The sequence below is a fragment of the Silene latifolia genome, chromosome 1 (assembly GCF_048544455.1).
Source record: "Silene latifolia isolate original U9 population chromosome 1, ASM4854445v1, whole genome shotgun sequence".
NCBI lineage: Eukaryota > Viridiplantae > Streptophyta > Magnoliopsida > Caryophyllales > Caryophyllaceae > Silene > Silene latifolia.
In genome coordinates, this window is record NC_133526.1 from 26,947,582 (window position 1) to 26,971,885 (window position 24,304).

At 37.6% G+C, this 24,304-nt stretch overlaps 1 protein-coding gene across 1 annotated transcript; it reads left to right on the top strand.

Moving 5' to 3' along the window:
* Window positions 1–1,815: 1,815 nt before the first annotated feature.
* On the top strand, window positions 1,816–23,674 carry LOC141601776 (uncharacterized). Its single transcript, XM_074422082.1, has 4 exons — window positions 1,816–2,024; window positions 4,862–5,072; window positions 18,273–23,011; window positions 23,403–23,674. The coding sequence occupies exons 1-3, from the start codon at window positions 1,845–1,847 to the stop codon at window positions 23,009–23,011; spliced, it is 5,130 nt and encodes a 1,709-aa protein (XP_074278183.1). The 5' UTR covers window positions 1,816–1,844; the 3' UTR covers window positions 23,403–23,674.
* Window positions 23,675–24,304: the final 630 nt, after the last annotated feature.

Below are 24,304 nucleotides of genomic sequence, written 5' to 3' on the forward strand. Positions count from 1 at the left end.
GTGCTCCAAATGACATTTCGTTATCTTCACTACGTCTTCATCGTCGAAATAACGGGACTCAATGTAAACATTGCAGGCATCCGTGGTTTTAGTAGCATGACCACAACAAAGCCTTAATCTTTCATACATATGATACCGTGGTTCATTCTTAAATGAACCTTTTTTTGAAACACCGTCTTCCTTGTACTTTTTAAAGAGTTTATTACTACGAATGTACCATGAAAACCCCTTTTTATATGCGTATGAATGGACAAAAGCTGTGAGTTCTTCAGATGACTTGTAAGCCAAACCTACAACAAGTTCAACAATGTTGTCGTTCTCTGCAGCAGTAACGACGGTGTCATCATCATCCACTGGACCGTCGCCATACAACTGGACATACTCTTTGATTAAATCAACATCGCCATTATCTTCTGCTTCACCATTGCCTTTTGTTTCTGCTGCCCGTGAACATTCAGTTTCTTCATACACGTTATTAAGATCAAAATCGAGTGCCATTTAATCAAATGTTGAACGAGTATTAAAAAATAAGGTGTCCAAAATTTTAATTTTAAAATATTAATCACTGTATATTTTTTTTTAGTATAAGTTACTGTATTTAATTTTACAGTTGTTTAAGTAATGAAAATAATAAGAGTGATAAAGTGTTAATTATAAAGATTAGATTAAAATAAGTGTTGTTAATTATAAAGATTAGATTAAAATAAGTATTGTTAATTATGGAGATTAGATTAAAATATGTTAATTAATATTGAGGTTATTCCCAATATTACTCCCGCCAAAACAGAAAAAATCCCTCCCATTTTTCTCTCCAAACAAAAAAAGAATTTTGACTTACCTTTATACATAACGCGAGTTGATTGGCCCGTGTACCAAGGCCTAATACAGGTCGTGTATTCCTAGCATCTTTGCACAAACAGTTAGTCTTGCTGAAGACGGGTCGGAGGAAGTGACGGGTAATGCCACTCACAAAACGGATAGGGGGGACAAGGTGGGAGCACCCCTATGTGCTTTCCTCTCTCCTCTATTTGGGTCATTTGTGAGAGGAAATGGTATCCGTCACTCCAAAATGACGGATACGTGTCGTCTTCAATGAGATTTTGTGTTGCACAAAACCTTCGTCCCTAAGCATTTCCCTACCAACATCAAATCGTAGTCTAGAACTTCTTCGCTAAGCATTTCCGTACAAACATGAATAGTACCCTAGTCAACTTTTCAAGACTTTGGGAAACGACCAATAACAACAAAAGTTGTTGATGTGTAAAAAAAGTTTAAAATTTAAAACCAACAAAAGGAAAAGAGCATGAAACGACACAAAAGACCAGTAGGGGCGTTTTAAAGTAAATGGAGGTCCGGTGTACCAGAAAAAATGAGGCCCCAAATATGAATAAGAAGTGTATTATATGTCGTGTCTTGTATAGAATTTCATCAATAAAACTTTTAAATTCGATGGTCAAAACCGGAGGTCCGGTTCCACCGCCCGTGGTTGCCCGTGGCCTTAGACACCCCTGAAGACCAGTAAAAATTAACACATTTACCGTCAATGCCATGCAAAAAGTCTCCTACTTTCAATGCATTACCATTTTACCCAGTGGTGGAGCCAGGGAGGGGCTAGCAGGGGCGGTCGCCCCCGCTGGCGTTTGAAATTTTCGAAATTTTATGTTAATATTTTCGAATTTTTTTGAGGCCCCTTATAATATTACCGTTTCGCCCCCGCTGACTTACATTTCTGGCTCCGCCACTGATTTTACCACCACTTTCTTCACTATATAATCCCCCTCAAAAATTAATTAATCAACCTCTTTCATTATACTAACAACTTGAAAGATTATTTAGAAAAATACATGGAGAATTGTGCAAAAATGGCGTCTGCAAAACAACACATTGAAGATTTGAGAAAAGAAAAGTTCTGGATAGGAGTTGGTACCAAAAATCCGTTGCGTAATGATTTAAGAATGGGTGTTAAGTATCTTTCTGCTGAATTATATTCCAAAGACGTTCACTTTTTGATGGAACTTATTCAGGTTTTGTTAATTCTTACCCTAATTATTTTTTGGGTTTTTCTAAAATGTGCCCTAAGGGCACATGTTAATAACCTTAATATGGTAAGATTAACAATATATTCTCACTAATTATGGTAACAATAAGTTTATATTTGAATATCTCATGAGAATATGTTGTCAATCTTACCATATTAAGGTTATTAACATGTGCCCTTAGAGCACATTTTAGAAAAACCCTTATTTTTTTATCGACTTATGGGTTTGTAAGTTTGTTTCACTTATTTGTCTTATATGACTATCCTAGTTTTAAACCCGTGCAAAATTGCACGGGTATGTATTTGGGCCGGTATGAATGTTTTTGGATGTATTTTTTTTTTTGTTTTTTTTTGCATTTCTATTGTAATTATCTAGTTGGTCTAAATCAGCGATCTAGCTAATTAATGTTTACACTTGTTTCAAATACGTGTTCACATGCAATGGTTTAAGAGGAAATAACGTAATATACTATTGTAAATAAAATTTGCATACATAAAAAAATTTTACATCCCGAAAAAAGAAATATAATTTAATAATCAACTTTAACATATGCAAATTATTTTAAAAATTGAAAATTTTCATGATAGTGGTTCTCGGGGATTTGACATTAATTGTTACGTATTTTCCGTAATCACCAAGTTTATTGGAGGTATGAACACCTATATTCGTCAAGCATAAAGGCAAAGACGAATTATTTCATTAATTTCTGTAAAATATTCACATTATTTGTTATTCAATCCCGTAAGTAAATGTAATTTATTCACCTAATTTTGTAATTTTATTAATAACTATGTAATTCAGTCCGATTATATGTAATTACTTTCATTTATTCCGATTTGTAATTCATTCCGTTTATATGCAATTTCTTTTACTTATGCCGATTATCTATTTATTTCATTAACTATGTAATTCAGTCCGATTATATGTAATTACTTTCATTTATTTCGATTTGTAATTCATTCCGTTTATATGCAATTTCTTTTACTTCTGCCGATTATCTATTTATTTCATTAACTATGCAATTCAGCCCGATTATATGTAATTATTTTCATTTATTTCGATTTTTAATTCATTTAGTTTATATGCAATTACTTTTGCTTCTGCCGATTATCTATTTATTTCATAAAATATTTTCTATGACATAATTTGTCGCATGTTTGTCAGAGACGATTTAAAGAAATAAACTCTTTCCACGTAAACGGGACCTACCATTACCTGAATTTTCCAAAAAAAAAATTTTGGGTGAATGACGTGGCGCATCCTGTGTTGAGCATTGTCTTTTGCATTAATATAGATAAGATGAGAGTAACGCATTCTAGGTTGTTGAAATCCGTTTTATACAGAAATTAGATTAGATGAACCCATTTGATGATACACTTGGATTATTAAAAGTGTTTTGACTGACGGTTTCACATAGATTAATATACTCGTATCACATTTATACATGAATTTATTTATTTTTAGTTGTTCATTCAGAAACTTTGGAGGTTATAAGAGCAAGTCCAATGGTAAGCTAGTTTCTACTGGCTTACCTTTGCCACATCAAATTTTAAGCTACAAAATGTTTGAGCTAATAATGCATTTCAATGGTTTAGCTTAATTTTTTATTAGCTAGATTGGACCCACATTTTAAGATACTAATTTTTTATTGGTAGTTTGCTTGTGGTAGGTCCATTTAAACAAATATAAGAATAGCTTCAAACGTGAAGTTTAGTTCTTAAACAACGCTAATTTATCATCTTTCTTCAATGGTTTGGTACTTTCAAACAAATTTTTAAAATCGCAAAGCGGTCACTAAGCCCAAACCATTGGACTTGCTCTAATAACCTTACTATACCTGTTTCAATTTACAAGTTTATGTAGTTTTCTTTGTATTCCATTGGATTGGAAGTTGTACGGCTATTAAACTTTGTTTGTAGATCCAATCCGTTCTACATGGTCTCACAATAAACTACTCTTTTCGCATAAAAATGGTAAACCCGTAATATCACCCCTAAATAACCAACCGCCATCAATGGGTATAGTTGATAGTTTATGAATTTATTTTAAAATCTCCAAAATAAAAAGCCGACAATAAAAGTGGAATGGAGAGAGTAATTGATTTCAACTTTATCATTTGTTAGAAACCTGGCAAGTTATATACCATTGACATCATTCTCATGAGGTTATTTAATTTTACTCTTGTTTGGGTTTTCCCAATTTGCTTTAATTTAGTGAAGGGTAATATTGTGTCAATGATGATGTTACTTTTTGATTCCATTAGCTAGATTGCATGGTTTGTTTTGGTTGATGATGAAATTGGTTGTTGGAGCTTTAGTAGTCGGGTTTTCCTTCCGGTCTAACTCGGTTGGAAGTGTCGGACAAGACCCACATAGTGATGAACTGATGATGACTGATGAGTGTTAGATAGTAGACAATACTAGACATGGTGATTCTGCGAAAAATAAATCATATTCTTGGACACAAAAATGAAGTGTCAGAAAATCGTTGTATAACCTTAATTGATGTATCTGGCTGGTTAAAGACTAGGACTATATGCGCGAAATAGGTAAAGACAGTCGGGTCTTTTACCTTATCCTGGGAATGAGATCAAACATGGTTACACAAAACTGAAAAAAGCATATGCAGTTTGGTATGCTTGGAACTTTATCGATAAACATTTACATTTTGCTTGAGCGAGGATTTAACACGCTATAGTGTGTGTAGTCAACTTAAGTATGATGGATGTAGTTGTTACTTTTGTTTTTGCGTAAGCTCTCTGTTAAATATGTCCTCAGTTGATTCTTGTTGAATAAAGCTGACTTAGATTATCTTTGATGCAGAACGCCGAGGACAATGAGTACTTGGAAGGTGTGGAACCATCTTTGGAGTTTTTGATAACTTCTTGCGATATAACAGGCACTGGAGCCCCTGCTACTTTGTTGATCTTTAACAATGAGAAGGGGTTCTTGAGAAAGAATATTGAATCTATTTGTAGTGTTGGTAATTCTACCAAAGCTGGCAACCGAAAACGTGGTTATATCGGAGAGAAAGGTACCATTTCATTTTCTTGAAGTCTATTATGTGAGACTATCAATACTTATTGTGCTGCTGAGCCTAAATTTGTAAACACAAATTCTCATTATAGACGGACACTATCCGTCTATACGTATAGACGGATACCATTTTCCCTCACAAAATACTCATTTGCCATAAAGTGGGAAGCACATGGGGGGTGCCCCACCTTGTCCCTCCTACCCATTTTATTAGAGGTCTTTACCCGTCTGTTTGCCCCACCCGTCTATATCAAGACCGTTTCATTTGTAAAAGCAGGCACCATGTCTTGATGAGTCAATCAAAATGCATCGTGTGTGACTGTGTGAAGAGTTAAGAACGATTAACACCTAAGAGGGGGAGGGGGTGAATTAGGTGTACCTTTTAAAAATTTTATCCTTAACTTAGTTAATTAATTACTTTAAACTAAGAATATTCAAGTACAAGACTCGAGAAACTTAATTGAATGTAAGTTCACAAGAAGGTACAACAGTTCTATGTCACAGTATAGGTGACTGTGACACAGAACTTGATTAGGTACATGCGAGAAATAGCAAAGTGGAAGAACGTAAAAGTAAATGAACAAACAAACGACATTTTAAAAATTGGTTCAGCCTCTACTCCGAGGCCTACGTCCAACCGTTATATTATTGCTTGTTTAGAAATTTACTCAAACTTACTAAACCCCTTACAATGAAAATAACTCGCCAACCTACTCCGGTTGCACTCAAACTTAAAGCTACTCCGCTTCAAGAGTTTATGGGTTCTATCTCAAGGTGTTACAGAATCTTGAATCTCAAGAGTTCACTAAATGAACATGGAGATCACAATGAAGATCTAACACGAGAATCATGGAACAAACTCATTATGTCACAGTACATCGAACTGATACTTGGAGGTTTTACAGCTTTTTCGAAAACAATTTGAAGACTTTAAAATCAGAAAAACGTTTTGCAAACACTTGAAGAACAAAGCTTTAAATGCACAAATGATTTGCAAGGTTTTTACAATAAATGCTTTGGAAGTCTTAAGAAATAAATGTGACTAAGACACTCTATTTATAGTGGATTTAGTCTTAGGTAAGTACAACTTAGAAAGATTAAATCCAATATTAAAATGATAGATTTGAGTGATGGTAAGTGTTAGACTATAGGCTTGGGGCTTGAGAAATCAGAAAACTTAAGCTACTACACTCAACATGTGACAATTTACCAAAATGGCAAAAAGCTTTTCTTACTTTAGAAGTTTGACAAGTCTTCTTTGCCATTTTAGTAAAAGGTGTTTGCACAATTCTAGAGGCTTAGTCAAGTGGGTTTGTGACTCCAAAATTTCAGATTATTTTCAAACTTTTGAAAATTCAAATGTTTAAGGTTTAAAGTTTGCAAAGTTTTGACACTTAAAAACATTTGGTCGAAATTCCTCCTCCGTATGATAGTACCAGAAACCACAAGACAAACATCTTTGTTGCATGGTTTTGCCATTACTTGACTTAAATGAGAATGTTACACTTACTCTTACATTTTTCGACTAAGGCTTGGAAAATATCATTGTCTTGACTTCCTTGATTAACTTGATCATCTTGAATCATTGTTGAAAGCCCATTTGATTGCTTCAATCACTAATCATTTCAACTAAGAACAAACAATCAAATAGCAAAGGGACTTGGCTTCATCAACACAATGTGTTCTAACAAATTCCCCCTTTGATGATGACAAGTCCAAACATGTGTGATATTCCCCCTTAGCCCATGGTTAGTCGGTCTTTGGTCATTTCAACATAAACATAATTTATAAACATGATCAAGGTAGTCGAAAGGTGCAACATACTATGCTAAGGTAAAACTTCTAATCATGGAAGCTAAGACATAGTCACGGTGAACGTTGGCCGAAGAGTTAAAAGATCACACATGGCATAATTAAACTATTTCCCCCTCTTGACATCGTCAAAGTTGGATAAAACATGTCCAAAGTTCAGCAACACGATTTAAAAACACACACAAATTGTTCAAGCAAACCAAACACACAAGCAACCAAAGAGTGCAAAAGAGTCTTAAAATAACAAAGAGCCAAGGTTCAAGGAAGAGATAAACGGTTAGAAGGGCATGTGCTCAAGTGGAGGAGTTGGGCTTCGTAGCATCAAGGCGTTCAAGTAAGTCTTCATTCATAGTACGAAGATCACCCACCTCATCCCGTAACTTGCCTTGTTCTTTGACCAAGCGATTAACAACTCCAAGAAGTTCATCCAATTTTGCTAACACCACACTCAATTCAACAGTAGATCCCATTGTGGCACCACTTCCCGACTGATTTTTCTTTTTCAATTTCTCATCCTTAATCTCCAAATTCATTCGAGAAAGGAGGCCGGGTGTCATCTCATCACTCAATTTCTCAATTGCAGGACTTCCCTTTAATACTAACCCTTCCTTTATAAAGATGATGGAGAGCCACAAACCATACGGCACCACGACATTTTTGTCGAAATTGCCGTTTTGAAATTCAGTGGACATCTCATGAATTCGGTGAAACATAAGGCAAGGGAGATTAATGGGTTTGTGTTTGACAATGTGATGGATGAGGAGCATATCAAGAAGAGAGCATCTCCCACGGCTATTGTTGCTAGGGACGAGATTGCGAAAGATAAGGTTAAAGATAAACCTAATGGGTGTGGATAATTCAAGGGCATAAATGTTGGTTGGTCCATTGTTATCATGAGGTCGAAGAACCTTCATGACTTGGGTGGATGTGACCTCATCAATTTCTCCCCAGTCACGTTTGGGAAAGGAGGTGAGTCCGACATTACAAACATCGAGATGGGCAGCAAGTTGGTCAAGTGTGAGGACGAAATGTTTCTGATTTATGTAGGCGGAAAGGGTTCCCGATGCAACATTAACTTTGACAGTTGCATAGAATTGGATGATTTCGGACAAGTACATAGGGCTATACTTGTCCAACAAATTCACCCAACCTTGTGCATACATAGCTTCTTTGAAGTATTTGAAAGCAAGAGAGGTGTCATACCAAGATTTTTTATAACGCCTTCCACTGTGGAAGCAACAAATCAGCATACCGTGGCATAGCTTGAGAGTCTCATCCGGAAGATCGAGAGAATTGAGATGGTTAAGGACGTCATTTTTGAATGAATCACCAAAAGGAGCAATGACTAGGTCCATGCAAGTATTGAGTGGAACCTTCTCCTCAAGAATCTCATCTTCATTCACACTAGACATCTCTTGATGATATCGAGCCTTCTTGGTTGCCTTGGTTTTGGAACCGGATCCTTTCTTCCTTTGTGTAGCCTTGGGTTTTGGTGGGGTGGCTTCCGGTGTTTCATCATCATCATCACCGAAGATTTCAACCATCTTTCGCTTAGATCGAGTTCTTGATGCGGTTTGTGAGAATAGTGGGTCAAGCCCATCATCAAACACCTTCTCAGCATCACCATGATCCTCAACATTGATTACTTCTTCAACATGCACGGTCTTCTTTGGGTTTTCATCGTTTTTCTCAATGCCAAGACCGATTTCCTCTGCAACAGTAGGGGTGTTTGTTGCATCCGGCTTATCCGGTTCATCATCCTCCAATTGCTCATTCACTAAGTCTTTCAAAAGCACATCACCATCATTCTTTTCCTTATCAGTTTCATTTTCACCATCATTCGTTTTTGCACTAACATCAACATTCTTTTCTTTCTTGTTCTTATTATTTTTACCACCTTTCTCCTTCTTCTCTTTCGAAACTTTCTTTCTTCCTTTTATCTTTTTCGGACTTTCTTTTGAATCTCCCTCATTTTCTTTTGATTTTTCTTCATTTTCTCCCTCTGATTTTTCCTCACAATCCTTTGATTTCTCATTATCTCCCTCTGATTTTTCATTATTCTCTTTTGGATTGTCACCTTCGAGTTCCCCCTCTCTCATCTCACTTGATTGGACTTCCTGTTCACTTGACTTCATAACATCACTCATTTTTTCAATTTCTTCATCTTTCTCTGTCCCCTTAGAACTGGAGTTCTCATCATCCGTGTCAAAGTCCACCTCAGCATCTAATTGTAAAGAAATAGGAGGATTCCTACCTCGACCTCCTCTGCCACGACCACCGCCTCTTTTGGCGGTTGTCTTCTTTCGTGCAACGGTTGATTTGACAGTGGCAGGGATGATCTCATCTGTTTTGGCAGCGGTTTTGGGAGGCATTTTCTTTTTGACAATATATTTTGGGTTAAATGTATTTCTGAGTTGGAGAACCTCTTTTGAGAACCTTTGTTTTGGGGACATTTTAAGAGAATGGAAAGGGAAAAGGTGTTGACGGTTTGGGAATTTGAAAAAGGTGAGGGTTGGTTATTGTTTAGTGGGTAATAGGGAGTCTTAGTGTGGGAACATGGAGGTAAATGAGGGTTTGGTGTAGTTAACAAGGTGAGTGGACGGTTGAGTGTTGAGAGTTTAAGACTAGGTAGTAGGCTTTTTATGTGATTTGACATAAAGTAGTTTTGGTGGCTCAAAGCTATTTAACTCAAATGCACAAGGAATTTTGATTGTTCATTTTTCTCGACCCATTTGCATGCATTAGATGGATTAGCTTAATTTGTTAACACATAGTTCCATCTTCTAGTCAATCATTGAGGAAAATAATTTATTTTAGCTACATGTCACCTAGTAAACCAATTTCCAACCGAAGTCTTTCGAATTGTTCTCTTTCCAACGGTTTTGTAAAAATGTCCGCAATTTAATTTTCCGTTTTACAAAAGCTTAGACATATATTATCTTTTTCAACTTGATCACGTAGAAAATGATGTCGTATGTCGATGTGTTTAGTTCGTGAGTGTTGTATAGGGTTCTTTGATATATTAATTGCACTAGTGTTGTCACAAAATATAGGGGTAGTCTCGAAAGTAAGGCCATAATCATGCAATTGTTGACGTACCCAAAGAGTTTGTGCACAACATAGAGCGGCACTCACATATTCACTTTCGGCCGTGGACAATACAACGGTGTTTTGCTTCTTAGAAGCCCATGAAATGAGACACGGTCCTAGGAATGTAGCAATGCCCGAAGTGCTTTTCCTATCCAATGTATCACCGGCATAGTCCGCATCCGAAAAACCTACAAGATCAAGTTCGTAGTGAGTTGGGTACCAAAGATATAGCCCTTGTGTTCCAATCAAATACCTAAAAATCCGTTTGACGGCTTTGAAATGTGATTCTTTAGGATTTGCTTGGAAACGGGCACAAGCACACACACTAAATTGTATGTCGGGTCGACTAGCGGTTAAGTAGAGTAAGGAGCCGATCATACCTCGATATACCTTTTCACTAATGCTCTTACCATTTTCGTCTTTGTCAAGCTTGATTTTAGACACCATTGGGGTAGGCATAGGATTAGAATTAGTCAACCCAAACTTACTTAGCATTTCTTTTAAGTACTTTTGTTGGTGAATCATCGTTCCATTTTCACATTGTTTGATTTGAAGACCAAGAAAGAATTCAAGTTCTCCCATCATACTCATTTCAAATTCCGAAGTCATCAAATCAGAAAAGTACTTATAAAGAACATTGTTAGTTGCTCCAAAAACAATGTCATCGACATACACTTGCACAAGCAACAGTTCATCTCCTTGTGACTTGATAAACAACGTTTTATCTAGACCTGGCAAACGGGTCAACCGGGTCGGGTTCGGGTCGGGCAAGTTTGGGTCGGGTCATTTTGGGTTTCTCAACTTTTCGGGTTAGATCGGATCGGGTTAGTTTATTTCGGGTTACGGGTCTATTTCGGGTTTGCTGGTCGGGTGTGTTTCGGGTCAAGCGGGTCGGGTTAATTCGGGTCACGCCATTTTCGGGTCAAAGATTAAGAGAAGAGAGGCATTTCATGTCTATTAGGGTCAATTAAAGTTATATTTTGTCGGGTCATTTTCGGGTTGAGTGGTTTCGGATTGGTCATTTCGGGTCGGGTCTGTTACGGGTCCATGAAAGCTCGGGTCATTTTCGGGTCGGGTCAGGTCACTTCGGGCTTCGGGTGTCATTCGGGTTCAGCAATTCGGGTCGATTTCGGGTCTCGGGTCATCCTTTTCGGGTCGGGTCAATCGGGTCGGGTTGATTTTGCCAGGTCTAGTTTTATCCACGGACCCACGTAAGAAACCATTTTCCAATAGAAACTTTGAAAGCCTATCATACCAAGCCCTAGGAGCTTGTTTTAAACCATAAAGTGCTTTATCAAGTTTAAAAACGTGGTTGGGAAACTCGTTGTTTATAAAGCCCGGAGGTTGTTCAACAAACACTTCTTCATCAAGATATCCATTTAAAAATGCGGTTTTGACATCCATTTGAAAAAGTTCTATACCTTGAAAAGACGCAAAAGCTACAAGCATTCGTATGGCTTCAAGCCTAGCTACCGGTGCAAAGGTTTCATCGTAATCAATTCCTTCTTGTTGGTTAAAACCTTGCACCACTAGTCTAGCTTTATTTCTTAAGATTTCTCCGACATCATCTAGCTTGTTGCGAAAGACCCACCGTGTACCAATTACGGTACGTTGGGAGGGCCTAGGGACAAGATGTCATACCTTGTTCCTTTCGAATTGCTCCAATTCCTCTTGAATTGCAATCACCCAGTCAGTCAAAGCTACTGTGACGTGGCCTGGTTCAATTTTTAAGATGAAAGCATTGTGTGCACAGAAATTTTGGAGCGATGATCTGGTTTTTATTCTAGAGGTTAAGTCACTGATTAGATTTGATAACGGGTGTGAGTTTTGGTGTTTCCATTTTTTGGGAACAAGTGGGTTAGAGGATTCGGTTTGTTCGTCTGCAACAGTAGAGGGGATTGTTACATGAGGATTGTTTGAAGGAGGTGATTGTGGTTCGTTTATAGATGGATTGGGCTGTTTTTCACCATCCTTGCTCCCCCTGGATGAGGTAGCATCATCTTGTGTAGGTGGACGATTAGTTCCCCCTGAATTTTGAACATCCTCCTCATGCAACAGTGGCTCCAACTGTTGCTCAGCTTCTTCCACCACTTGATCCATATCATGTCGTGTCATAACAATCTCAAAATCGTCATCATATTCATCATCCTCATCATCAACCTGGGTGTTTGAGACAAAAAGACTAGATTCGTCAAATATTACATGAACGCTTTCTTCCATTTTCATAGTCCTTTTGTTATAAACTTTATAAGCTTTACTATGATCGGAATAACCAACAAAGACTCCTTCATCACTACGAGCATCAAATTTGCCAAGGTTGTCTTTTCCATTATTGTGCACGAAGCATTTACTACCAAAGCATTTTAAATGTGAAAGATTAGGTTTTCTTCCTCGTAGTAGTTCATAAGGAGTTTTCTCAATGATTTTTCTAATCATAACACGGTTGTAAATATAACAAGAAGTGTTTACGGCTTCGGCCCAAAAATTCTTAGGAACTCTAGAGCTAATAAGCATAGGCCTAGCCATATTTTCAAGAGTTCGATTCATTCGTTCAATAACCCCATTTTGTTGTGGGGTTCTTGCAGCCGAAAAATTATGACTAACACCATTCTCATTACAATAAGACTCAAATGATAAGTTCTAAAACTCGGTTCCATGGTCGGATTTCAATGAGACAAGTTTATAGCCAAATTTGTTTTGAACCTTTTTGACCCAAATTAAGAACTCATCAAATGTTTGATCCTTAAAATTTAAGAAGAGAAGTCAGACAAATCTTGTGAAGTCATCTACAATGACACAAATATAACGACTTCCACCTCTACTCACAACTCTCATGGGACCACATAAATCAATATGAATGAATTCAAGAGGTAAGGAAGTGCTAACAACCTTTTTGGATTTAAAAGAGCATTTAACTTGTTTTCCTTTAACACAATCATCACAAAGTGATTTAAATTCAAACTTAATGTTAAGAATGCCGTCAACTAGATCAAGTCTCTTGAGGGTGTTAAGTGTCTTAGCATTTACATGACCAAATCGTTTGTGCCAAAGCCAAGGGTCATTCTTTTGAACACTCATGCATGATAATGATTGACCCGACAATGAATATAAGTTAGTCATATAGACATCTTTGACACGTTTACCTTCAAGTATAAGTTCTCTAGTTTTTCCATTGATGATTCTACATTCACTAACAAGAAATTCAACAATATTACCTCGATCACATAGTTGTGAAATGCTCAAGAGATTGTGTTTCAAACCTTTGACAAGCAACACTTTGTCCACGCATAATGACTTTGACTTACCAACTTTTCCAATACCAATGATTTCACCTTTCTTATTGTCGCCAAAAGTCACCATGCCACCATCGTAGGCTTCTAGCGAGAGGAATTGGTTTTCATCTCCCGTCATGTGACGAGAGCATCCACTGTCTAAGTACCAATTGCTGCTGCCCCTCACTAATGCCTATAAGAAATCAAACATTTAGTTTAGGAACCCAAACAAGTTTAGGCTCCTTCTTGACAACGACCTTTTTGACTTCCTCTTTCTTAATCCACACTTGTTTAGCATTTTTAGTGTTTCTTTCTAAGTCACGGACTCTTTTTTCACAACCATTAAACTCATGACCTGTTTTGCCACAATAGTTACAAATGATGTACTCGGAAGAGCAAAGATACTTTCTTCTTGAAGTCGGTTTGACTTGGATCCTGGTTTCGAGTGCAACAGTGTGTGCTCTCTTGTTGCATTTGAAACCAAGTCCAGCTTTCTTTGCAAATTTTTCATATTCTTGTGATTGTTTCAAGAGAAACTCCAAAACATTCTGACTTCCTTCCCATTTTAAGTAGAACATCTTAGCCTCATCTAGCTCTTTAGTCAATGTTTCGATTTTAGCAAGATGATTAAGATTCAATTTACCTAAATTGTCGAAAGCTTGTTTTGCAAGTCTTGCTTCATCACTAAGTAACATCCCAATTTGTTCCAATTGTTTATTATCCCTTTGACACAATTTGAGGTCAACTAGAAGAGTGTCACGTTCCTTAGTCAAAGAAGACACTAATTTCGTGAGAGTATCTATTTTTTTTCTCGACTCAGATGCCACAGAAGAGACCTCTGTGGCATGAGTCTGTTCAGCCCTTTTTAACATCTCAATTTGAGCAAGAAAGTCATAATTTGATTTTTGAGCTCGTTCTAAGGCACTTTTCACATGACTAGACTCATCATTTAACATTTCAGCAATCTTAACAAGATCATCCTTTTCGTTGTTTCGTTGTTACGAGTTGCTAAGTCAATCAAAAGTTGGTCACGTTCTTGAGTTAGTGACGACACATTTCCTTTGTTAGAACTGGATGCAACAGTGCAGGGATCTGTTGCACCGGTTTCATCAACTTTGTTGACTAAAAACAAATTTTGTTTTCGAAGCTTTTTGATTTCTTTCTCAAGACTCAATATGGAACTAGGTTGATCATTCTCATTTAGACTTTCTTTTAGGACGACATTTTCCTCAGCTATGTCCTCAATTTCGATTTGCATAGCTTCCAACTTATTAGTTTGGACACGACATTTATCAATAAATTGATCTAGGAGGAGACAAACTTTGTCTTTAGAGAAAGATCGAACCTTTTTCTTGAGCTTAATTACCTCATGGTCTGAATCAGAGTCTGAGTCCGCGGAGTGAGCCATAAGACACTTGATGTCTTCTTTCTTTGATGATTTGGAAACATTTTTTGAGGAACTAGACGAGATGCTAAGTTTGGCGTCTAATTCATCCTCAAGGACATCGTCCTCTTCAGAATCAGACATAACCCAAATAGCAGTCATTACTTTGTTTTTGTAATCACGTTTTGCAAAGTCACGTTTTTCCTTAGATTTGATATCGTTCAACTTTGGGCATTCTTTGATTTGATAACCTTTGTCACCACATTTAAAGCAACCAACAGTGGAGTTAGATCTTCTCTTAGGAAAACGGCGTTTACTAGAGTTGTTGCTATACCTTTGAGAGTTTCGACCATTTATCATGCCAACAATGTTTTTAGTGAACATTGCAAACTCATCATCTTCATCCTCCTCATCACTTGAGAGAGCATTAAGAGCGAGTCCTTTCCCTTTAGAGCTTTCACAAGAACGCTTCATGAGAGTTAACTCATGAGTCATAAGTGAGCCCATAAGTTCATCAAGGGTGAGCAAATAAAGGCCCTTAGCTTCCTCAATAGCCGTAACCTTCGGTTGCCACTTTTCAGTTAGGCTACGAAGGATTTTACGGACTAAATCCTCGGATTGAAAAACTCCTACCTAAACTCTTAAGGTCATTGACAATACTAGAAAACCGTGAAGACAAACTATTAATTGACTCATCTCGTTCCATATTGAACATCTCATATTGTTGCATGAGAAGATCAATACGGTATTTCTTGACTTGTGATGTTCCCTCATAAGCAAGGCTTAGGGTGTCCCAAATCTCGTTGGCCGAAGCACATCCAGATATACGATTAATCTCTTGGTCACCGATCCCATATTGAAGAATGGACATGGCCTTAGAGTTTTTCTCGATTTTCTTATAGTCGGCCTCAGCATACTTATCCTCACTTTTTAAGGTACTAGTGCCATTAGCATTAGTCACTTCGATTTTGAAGGGACCCTTTTGAATGATTAACCAACATTCATAGTCCGCACTTTTGATATAGTGCTCCATGCGATGTTTCCACCAGGCATAGTTTTCTCCCTTGAAAATGGGATATTTAGTGTGTTTTGAATCGTCCATAACTATAGGATCAACTCTTTGGATTTAACCAATATCAAGAGTACGAGGCTCTGATACCAATTGAAGAGTTAAGAACGATTAACACCTAAGAGGGGGAGGGGGTGAATTAGGTGTACCTTTTAAAAATTTTATCCTTAACTTAGTTAATTAATTACTTTAAGCTAAGAATATTGAAGTACAAGACTCGAGAAACTTAATTGAATGTAAGTTCACAAGAAGGTACAACAGTTTTATGTCACAGTATAGGTGACTGTGACACATAACTTGATTAGGTACATGCGAGAAATAGCAAAGTGGAAGAACGTAAAAGTAAATGAACAAACAAACGACATTTTAAAAATTGGTTCAGCCTCTACTCCGAGGCCTACGTCCAACCGTTATTTTATTACTTGTTTAGAAATTTACTCAAACTTACTAAACCCCTTACAATGAAAATAACTCGCCAACCTACTCCGGTTGCACTCAAACTTAAAGCTACTCCGCTTCAAGAGTTTATGGGTTCTATCTCAAGGTGTTACAGAATCTTGAATCTCAAGAGTTCACTAAATGAACATGGAGATCACAATGAAGATCTAACACGAGAATCATAGAACAAACTCATTATGTCACAGTACATCGAACTGATACTTGGAGGTTTTACAGCTTTTTCGAAAACAATTTGAAGACTTTAAAATCAGAAAAACGTTTTGCAAACACTTGAAGAACAAAGCTTTAAATGCACAAATGATTTGCAAGGTTTTTACAATAAATGCTTTGGAAGTCTTAAGAAATAAATGTGACTAAGACACTCTATTTATAGTGGATTTAGTCTTAGGTAAGTACAACTTAGAAAGATTAAATCCAATATTAAAATGATAGATTTGAGTGATGGTAAGTGTTAGACTATAGGCTTGGGGCTTGAGAAATCAGAAAACTTAAGCTACTACACTCAACATGTGACAATTTACCAAAATGACAAAAAGCTTTTCTTACTTTAGAAGTTTGACAAGTCTTCTTTGCCATTTTAGTAAAAGGTGTTTGCACAATTCTAGAGGCTTAGTCAAGTGGGTTTGTGACTGCAAAATTTCAGATTATTTTCAAACTTTTGAAAATTCAAATGTTTAAGGTTTAAAATTTGCAAAGTTTTGACACTTAGGGTCCGTTTGGATTGAAGGAATTGGAGAGAAGGGGAGGGGAGGGAAAGGGAGGGATTTAATTTACTTTGTTTGGATAAAAAATATGGGAGAAAGGAAATGAAAGGGGAGAGAAATGAGAGGACTTATTTTTCCTCCTATAGAACAAACTATAATCTTTCCAATGGTGACAAGATTTGGAAAGAAAACATTATTTGGACTCTAATTATACCACTAACATCCTTCAATCCTCCATCCATTCTTCATCTCCCTCCTTCCTCTCCTTCCATTTCCCTTCATAATTTTTGTTATCCAAACACCCACATCCCATTTGCCCTCCCCTTCTCTCCCCTCCCTTCAGATTCAAATGTTTAAGGTTTAAAATTTGCAAAGTTTTGACACTTAAAAACATTTGGTCGAAATTCCTCCTCCGTATGATAGTACTAGAAACCACAGTACAGCGTACTGTTGCATGGTTTTGCCATTACTTGACTTAAATGAGAATGTTACACTTACTCTTACATTGTTCGACTAAGGCTTGGAAAATATCATTGTCTTGACTTCTTTGATTAGCTTGATCATCTTGAATCATTGTTGAAAGCCCATTTGATTGCTTCAATCACTAATCATTTCAACTAAGAACAAACAATCAAATAGCAAAGGGACTTGGCATCATCAACACAATGTGTTCTAACACTGTGTGTTGTGCATAAGGCTTATCAGGCGCTGCAAACTAGTTTGGGCATTGCTTCAGACTACTTTAATTTGTGAAATACTATGTATAAATTTGTTAGAAAAACAGCGCCCTTGATCACGCGCCTTTATCTACGCCTTGTCACCATGTGCGCTCGTTATCTTCGTGCACTTTACACCTTTTAAAACTAATAACAAGGATGAAGTGTTTTTGTTGTAGTATATTTCCTTTACTTTTTTATTTTAATTTTATTATGAGTACTTAAAATTCTGATTGCGGAGGAACCTAAGAAAAGTATTAGCATTATGATGGGCATCCTTTCTTTGTACAGTTAGTCAGTTAGTCTTTTTTAAGACGGAATTTTCCGTTTTATAGTTAAAACGAGTCAAATACTACCCTATTTAGATAAATGGGACAATTCCCTGGATATTATTCTTTTGTCTTATCTAAGCAAGTGGGTACTACTTGACCCGTTTTAACTAAAAAACATCCGTCTTAAACAAGCAGTTGTGTTCTTTGTTAACTTCAGTTCTCAAATTGCTCCCACCCTGCCTGCACACACGGTTTCTCCAAGTCACCTTAAGAGACTAAAGAATTGGAGGAAGTAGTTTTTTCTTTATTATGTGACTGATATATTGGAGTACTTAATTAAACAGAATTTTTCTGATCATTTTAAAACAGTCACTATCTGCTGAGTTTATATTGATCCATATGTTTTATGTCTTATGTTAGGTATCGGCTTCAAAAGTGTATTTCTCTTAACAGCTAATCCATACATTCTCAGTAATGGCTACCAAATACGGTTTAGTGAAACGCCTTGTACTGAGTGTGATATTGCCTACATTGTTCCGGAGTGGGTTGACAAGCCTTGCATCTCAGACATCCAGGAAATCTATGGTCGTCATACATCTCTGCCGACCACCACATTGATTTTGCCTTTAAAGGCTGATAAAGTTGAAGCAGTGAAGGAACAACTGTCAAGTCTCCATCCGGAGCTGCTCTTATTTCTCTCAAAAATCAAGCGGCTCTCGGTTAAGGAGGATAATCAAAACCCAAAGCTAAATAGTGTTCGTGCAATTTCAATTTCTAGTGAGAGGGACTTTGTATCCAAGAAAAACATCGATTCTGAGTCCTATACTGTTCACTTGGCTGCTGAGGAAGGTGGTGACGATTCACAGGGCGAATGTAGTTATTATATGTGGAGGCAAAAGTTCCCAGTGAAGGCTGAGAATAAGGTAGAAAAGAGGAAGGATATCGAGGAATGGTCTATTACATTGGCTTTTCCATATGGCAATCGTCTTGATCGAGGAATGACGTGCTCTGGCATTTACGCTTTCCTCCCCACGGAGACAGCCACAAATCTGCCATTCATAATTCAGGCTGATTTTCTTCTCCCATCATCTAGAGAGGCTATTCTTTGGGATGACAAATGGAATCAAGGCATCCTTGATTGTGTTCCCAGTGCTTTTATTAATGCATTTGTCTCTCTTGTGAAAGCAAGGGAAGATGCTCCCGCTTCCAGCCTGGCGTCCATGTTTGCATTTTTGCCGGTTAAAAGTTCGGCCTACTCTAAGTTGAATGTTATCAGGGAGGCGATAAAAGAGAGGCTTTGTCAAGAAAGCATAGTAATGTCAGAATCCCATTCGAGTCAGAAGTTTTTTCATAAACCAAGTGAAGTTGGCAGGTTAATGTCACCGTTTTGGAAGATATTGTTAAAGGCAAAAGCTCAAGGAGCAAAGTTACACAACCTTTCCTCCCACGGTAAACACATATTGCACTCTTCTTTCGATACCAGTAAATACAATGATGAGCTCGAGTTCCTAGGGATCAAGTTTGTTGACCATGATTGGTATCCAAAGTGCATCCAAAGTTGTAATCTTGTGGGTATGGAGGAAGATATTTACATGGAGCTGCTTTGCTTTCTAGCGAAAAATTGGAACTCATTCGATATATCCTCTATGAGAAGCATACCTCTTCTGAAGTATGTAAATGCTGCTGGCGATGTTTCTTTGTTAACTGTGAATGAAGCAGTAAATCAGTCATATCTTCTCTGCCGATCAAAAAATTCGAAGGATATTTCATGGCTTATTAAGTGGAGCACAGAATTTCTATCTGCATCAAAGCTAGCCTTCTTGCCTCAAAAGATGCAGGAGAGCTGCTTAAAATTGGATGCTATATTGACTTGGATGAAAGATCATGTCAGAGTAAAGACACTAGATATTTGTGAATACTCAAATCTTCTTAAGAGCTCACTCAGAAATAGTAGCTCTAGGCTGGTCATAGCTTTTGCACACTTTCTTTATCATTCTTATGGAAACCACTTTCTTCAAGATACCGAGGTGACAAGTATATGTAGCCAGATGCCACTTGTTGACCGATATGGTGGTGTATATGTTGGCAAGAAGGGTGTACTGGTTCCTGCAAACGGAAGCAAGTGGGTTGATTTGCTGGGTTCCAATCCATGGAGAGATGAGGAGTTCATGGAGCTTACTGAAGATTACATGACTTCAGGCCAACATGCTGGTCATCGCACTCCTCAAAATGAGCTGGTTAAGTTTCTTCGGAAATGGGCTGGTGCTTTCGACATCCCAGAAATATCTCCGCCAAACACTTCAGTTCCTGCCGTTTCTGGACCGTTAAAGAAGGACAATGTGTTCCTTCTTTTGGATTGGATTAAGAATTTGAGATCTAGGGGAGTTGTGATGCCTAGGAAATTCTTGAGATGTGTCAAGAATGGGAACTGGTTGAGGGTGAAAATCAGTGATAGTACAGTTTACAAACCTCCATCTCAATCATTTCTTCCTAGTTCATCATGGGGAAGTCTACTCCAAAATGGTTCTGACATGGTTGACATACCATTGGTTGATCTGCAATTTTACGATAATAAATTAACCCATTACGAAGATGAGCTTAAAGCAATTGGAATAATGTTTGAATGTGGGCAAGCATGTGAATTCATTGGCAAACATCTCATGTCCATGGCTAAATTTTATAACCTGAGTAGTACCAAGGTTATTGCCATGCTCAATTTCATCCAGTTTTTGAGGACTAACTATCTCCCAGTAGATGAATTCATAAACAGCATAAAAAATGTGGAATGGGTGAGGACCTCCAGTGGAGACAGGTCCCCTGTCGATTCTGTCCTCTATGTTGAATCCTGGAAAGATGCATCAACGGTCAGTAATCTACCTTTCATTGATCAGGATTATTATAGTAAAGAAGTTATGAATTACAAGGAGGAGCTGGGTTTACTGGGGGTTATGGTGGAGTTCAATGAAAACTATCAGATTGTGATTGACAATGTGAAACCTGCTGCAACTCTGTATGGTTTATCCTCCAAGTCTTTACTTTTTGCTCTCAAGTGCATTAGCAACACTCGTAAAACCTATAAACTTGTTGCTGCGTTGAAATCTGCCAAGTGCTTGAAGACAAACAGGGGTTACTTGCGTCCTAGTGAATGCTTCCTATTTGATCGAGAATGGGGATGCTTGTTGCAGGTATTTGATGATTTTCCTTGCATTGATGTTGATTTCTATGGAGGTAGCATATTCCGTTACAAAGATGTGCTGAAGAAAATTAGGGTGGCGGTGGAATTTGACTATGTTGTTGAGAAATTTTGTGCAGTGTTCAGGCAAAGAGTTTCATCAAAAAATTTCACCAAGGAGAATGCCCTCTCATTTATTTTATGCTATAAAAACTTGAAGAATGCTAGGCAAACACTTACTGAGGATCTAAGAGCATGTATTCAGGAAGCAAAATGGATAAAGACCCGACTTGGGGATTTCAGGTCACCCAAGGATTGTATATTGTTCAGTTCAGAATGGCAGGCTATAGACCAGATTACCACACTTCCTTTTGTCGATGACGTGAATTGCTATGGTGAAGCTATCCATGAGTGGAGAGATGAGCTTAGAAGTATGGGTGTAGTGATTGATCTCGATGAAGGGTCTCATTTGGTTTTGTGTCATATTCTTTTCCCACAGGATGTCAAGGGTATAACTCCTGTTAGCATAGTTTCCTTGCTCAGGTGTATCAGGTATGCTAAACTAAAGAACCCGGAATCATTTCCAGCGGATTTCTTAAAAAAAGTTCAGCAAACAAAGTGGTTGAAGTCCACTTTTGGGTACAAGAGTCCGCAAGAGTGCTTGTTCTATGATCAACCAAGGATTTTGCAACGTTGTGACGGTCCATTCATTGACGAAGAGTACTACGGGCAGTTATCATCGTACAAAACAGAGCTCGCTACTCTAGGAGTCACCATTGATTTGCCTAGTAGCAATGCAAATTCAATGCTCGCTAGCCACCTCATGTCTCTTACCGAGTTTACCAAGATTGAGCGGATATATTCATTTTTGAATGAAGTAAATTGGAAACCGAATGCTGGGGATTGGAAAATCTGGTTCCCAACAAGCTCTGATGATGGCATGTGGGTCAGCCCAAATGAATGTGTTTTGCATGATGCAAAAGGTCTTTTCGAGTCACGTTTTCATGTGCTTGATGGAACGCAATACAAGCCAGACCTCCTTATGTTTTTCTCGAAGACCTTTGAGGTCAAATTCAAGCCCTCTATTGACGATTACTGCACCCTCTGGAAGGAGTGGGAAAACTCAAGGTCTACATTATCAGTTGATGAATGCCAGGCTTTTTGGGGGCAAGTCATGATGTGTCTCAACTCGAAAAACGAGAGTTTGATTTTTGAGAGTGTGGCGAAAGTACCTGCTTTTTCCAGTGGATCAACCGATGCTCTTTTGCTGAGCAAGCATGATGTATTTATCCCGGATGATCTCTTATTGAAAGATCTTTTCGACAAATATTCCCCAAACCCAATATTTGTCTGGTATCCGGGGAAAAATATGGGCGCCATCTCCCGTCATAGGCTCTTTCATCTTTTCTCCAAGACTGGAGTCCGAAAAATCTCTGAAAGTGTTAGTAAATGCGAGCTGTCTAACCTGAAATGCACTGAATGGAAGAAGATGAACCCAAAGGATGTGCATATTTCTAAAGGCCTCTTGATGCTCATATTAGGATTTCTTGCTGACCCGGAACTGAAGATCGAGGCGAAGAGCAGACATGACATGGTCAAAGGTTTACTGAATCTCACTTTCTTTGAGACATCTGAGGCTATCGCAATGAGCTACAGCTTGAAGATGACTTCTGGGGAGATAGTCGAGGTTAGTAGCAGTCAAATGGTACGTTGGCAGACGGATGGTGATAAATTTATCGCTCAGAAGCTCGACAAGTCAGGTGGGCTTAAGAATGTTTTAGAATATGCCACAATGTTTGCAGAAGTTGTATCTCGAGGCTTGCTTTGGGAGAAAGAGGATCTGATTACCGGACTTTGCGAACTCATCAAGCTCGGGTTTTTGGTGGAATTTGCTGAGGATGCAATTGAATATTTCCTCAAGTCCAAGAATTTGCAGGTGTTTGCAGAGGACGAGGAGTTCCTCGCTACTGTCTCTGGGGTTCTATAGGTATGCTAATCTCTGTTTCGCTTCTTGCTATTTTAATTTGGGAAAGACAGTCAATGAGTTGTGGTTGGATTCAAGCTACACCTAATTTTATTACAACAAAAGCTTAAATAGACATGAACTGTAATGAGTAATGACCAGACCCAAAAATGACCCAAGGTTCTGAAACTTAAAATACAATAACTCGAGCTGACCTACTTGCTATGTGTTATTGTTGGTGCAGATTTTCTAGATACTTGCCTTCTTTGTTGCACCTGTCTGAAATCATTTCATTGGTTTCGCAACAATAGAAATACACTCATGTTTCTGTAATTCACAATTTATTTGCATCACTGGTTCTAGCATCTGAGACTGCATGTTTACATCTTCTGTAATGCCTTTTTTCTGCTTTCAGGCATGCTGCCATGGTGCTGAGACTGAGGTTTTGTATGATCACAGTCGACTCTTTTTTTGTTTCGGATGGTTCCCAGTGTGGCTGTAATTTGGTACTACTATTATAGTCTACTACTACTACTACTACTACTACTACTATACTACTACTAGGCAGTGTTTTGGTGGATCAAATATTCCATCTGGTTTGTTGAATATTGATTACTACTAGTATGCTGAGATCAAATGATCAAGTATTATTTGGCATCTTTTGTATTACATCATCAATTTCTGTGATCATTTTCCAACATTTGTTGTTAAGCGACTTCGGAATAGGATACAAAATACCTAAATTATCTGCTATTCTTTTTGGTGTAAAATAGTAGTAGGCCGTTGCTCCTTCTAGCATATATTATGCAGTTCCGATTTCATAAAAATCTAATATACTCTTTACAAAAGAAACCGGTTATATGATATGCCTTTTGAGATACAACGAAGGAATATTAAATTAAGGTGCACTCTTAATTTGATCTTAATATATGCTAACTAGGTTTGTGACCCGTGAAATTCACGGGTTTATCTATTTTAGTTTTGATATTTTTATCGTATTGTTAATATTTTTTCGAGCAATTAGTTGTTGATTCATTTAAAAATATACAGTTTTAAAATATTAGAAACTAGTATTGGTGCCCGGCTTCGCCCGGGCTACCTCTATTTACCATTAATTTTTTTTTCATTAATATATTTTTCTATGACATATCCTAAAATTACGATGAAATAAATTTTGAGACAAATTCACTACTACCGCTATTAATATTTTACTCTTATTAATGAAACAATAGTAATAACATTTCACTACTTGTCCGCAATCAATGTTACTTTCACTACTCTCGCCATAATTATTGTTACTGTCACTACTGCCGCATT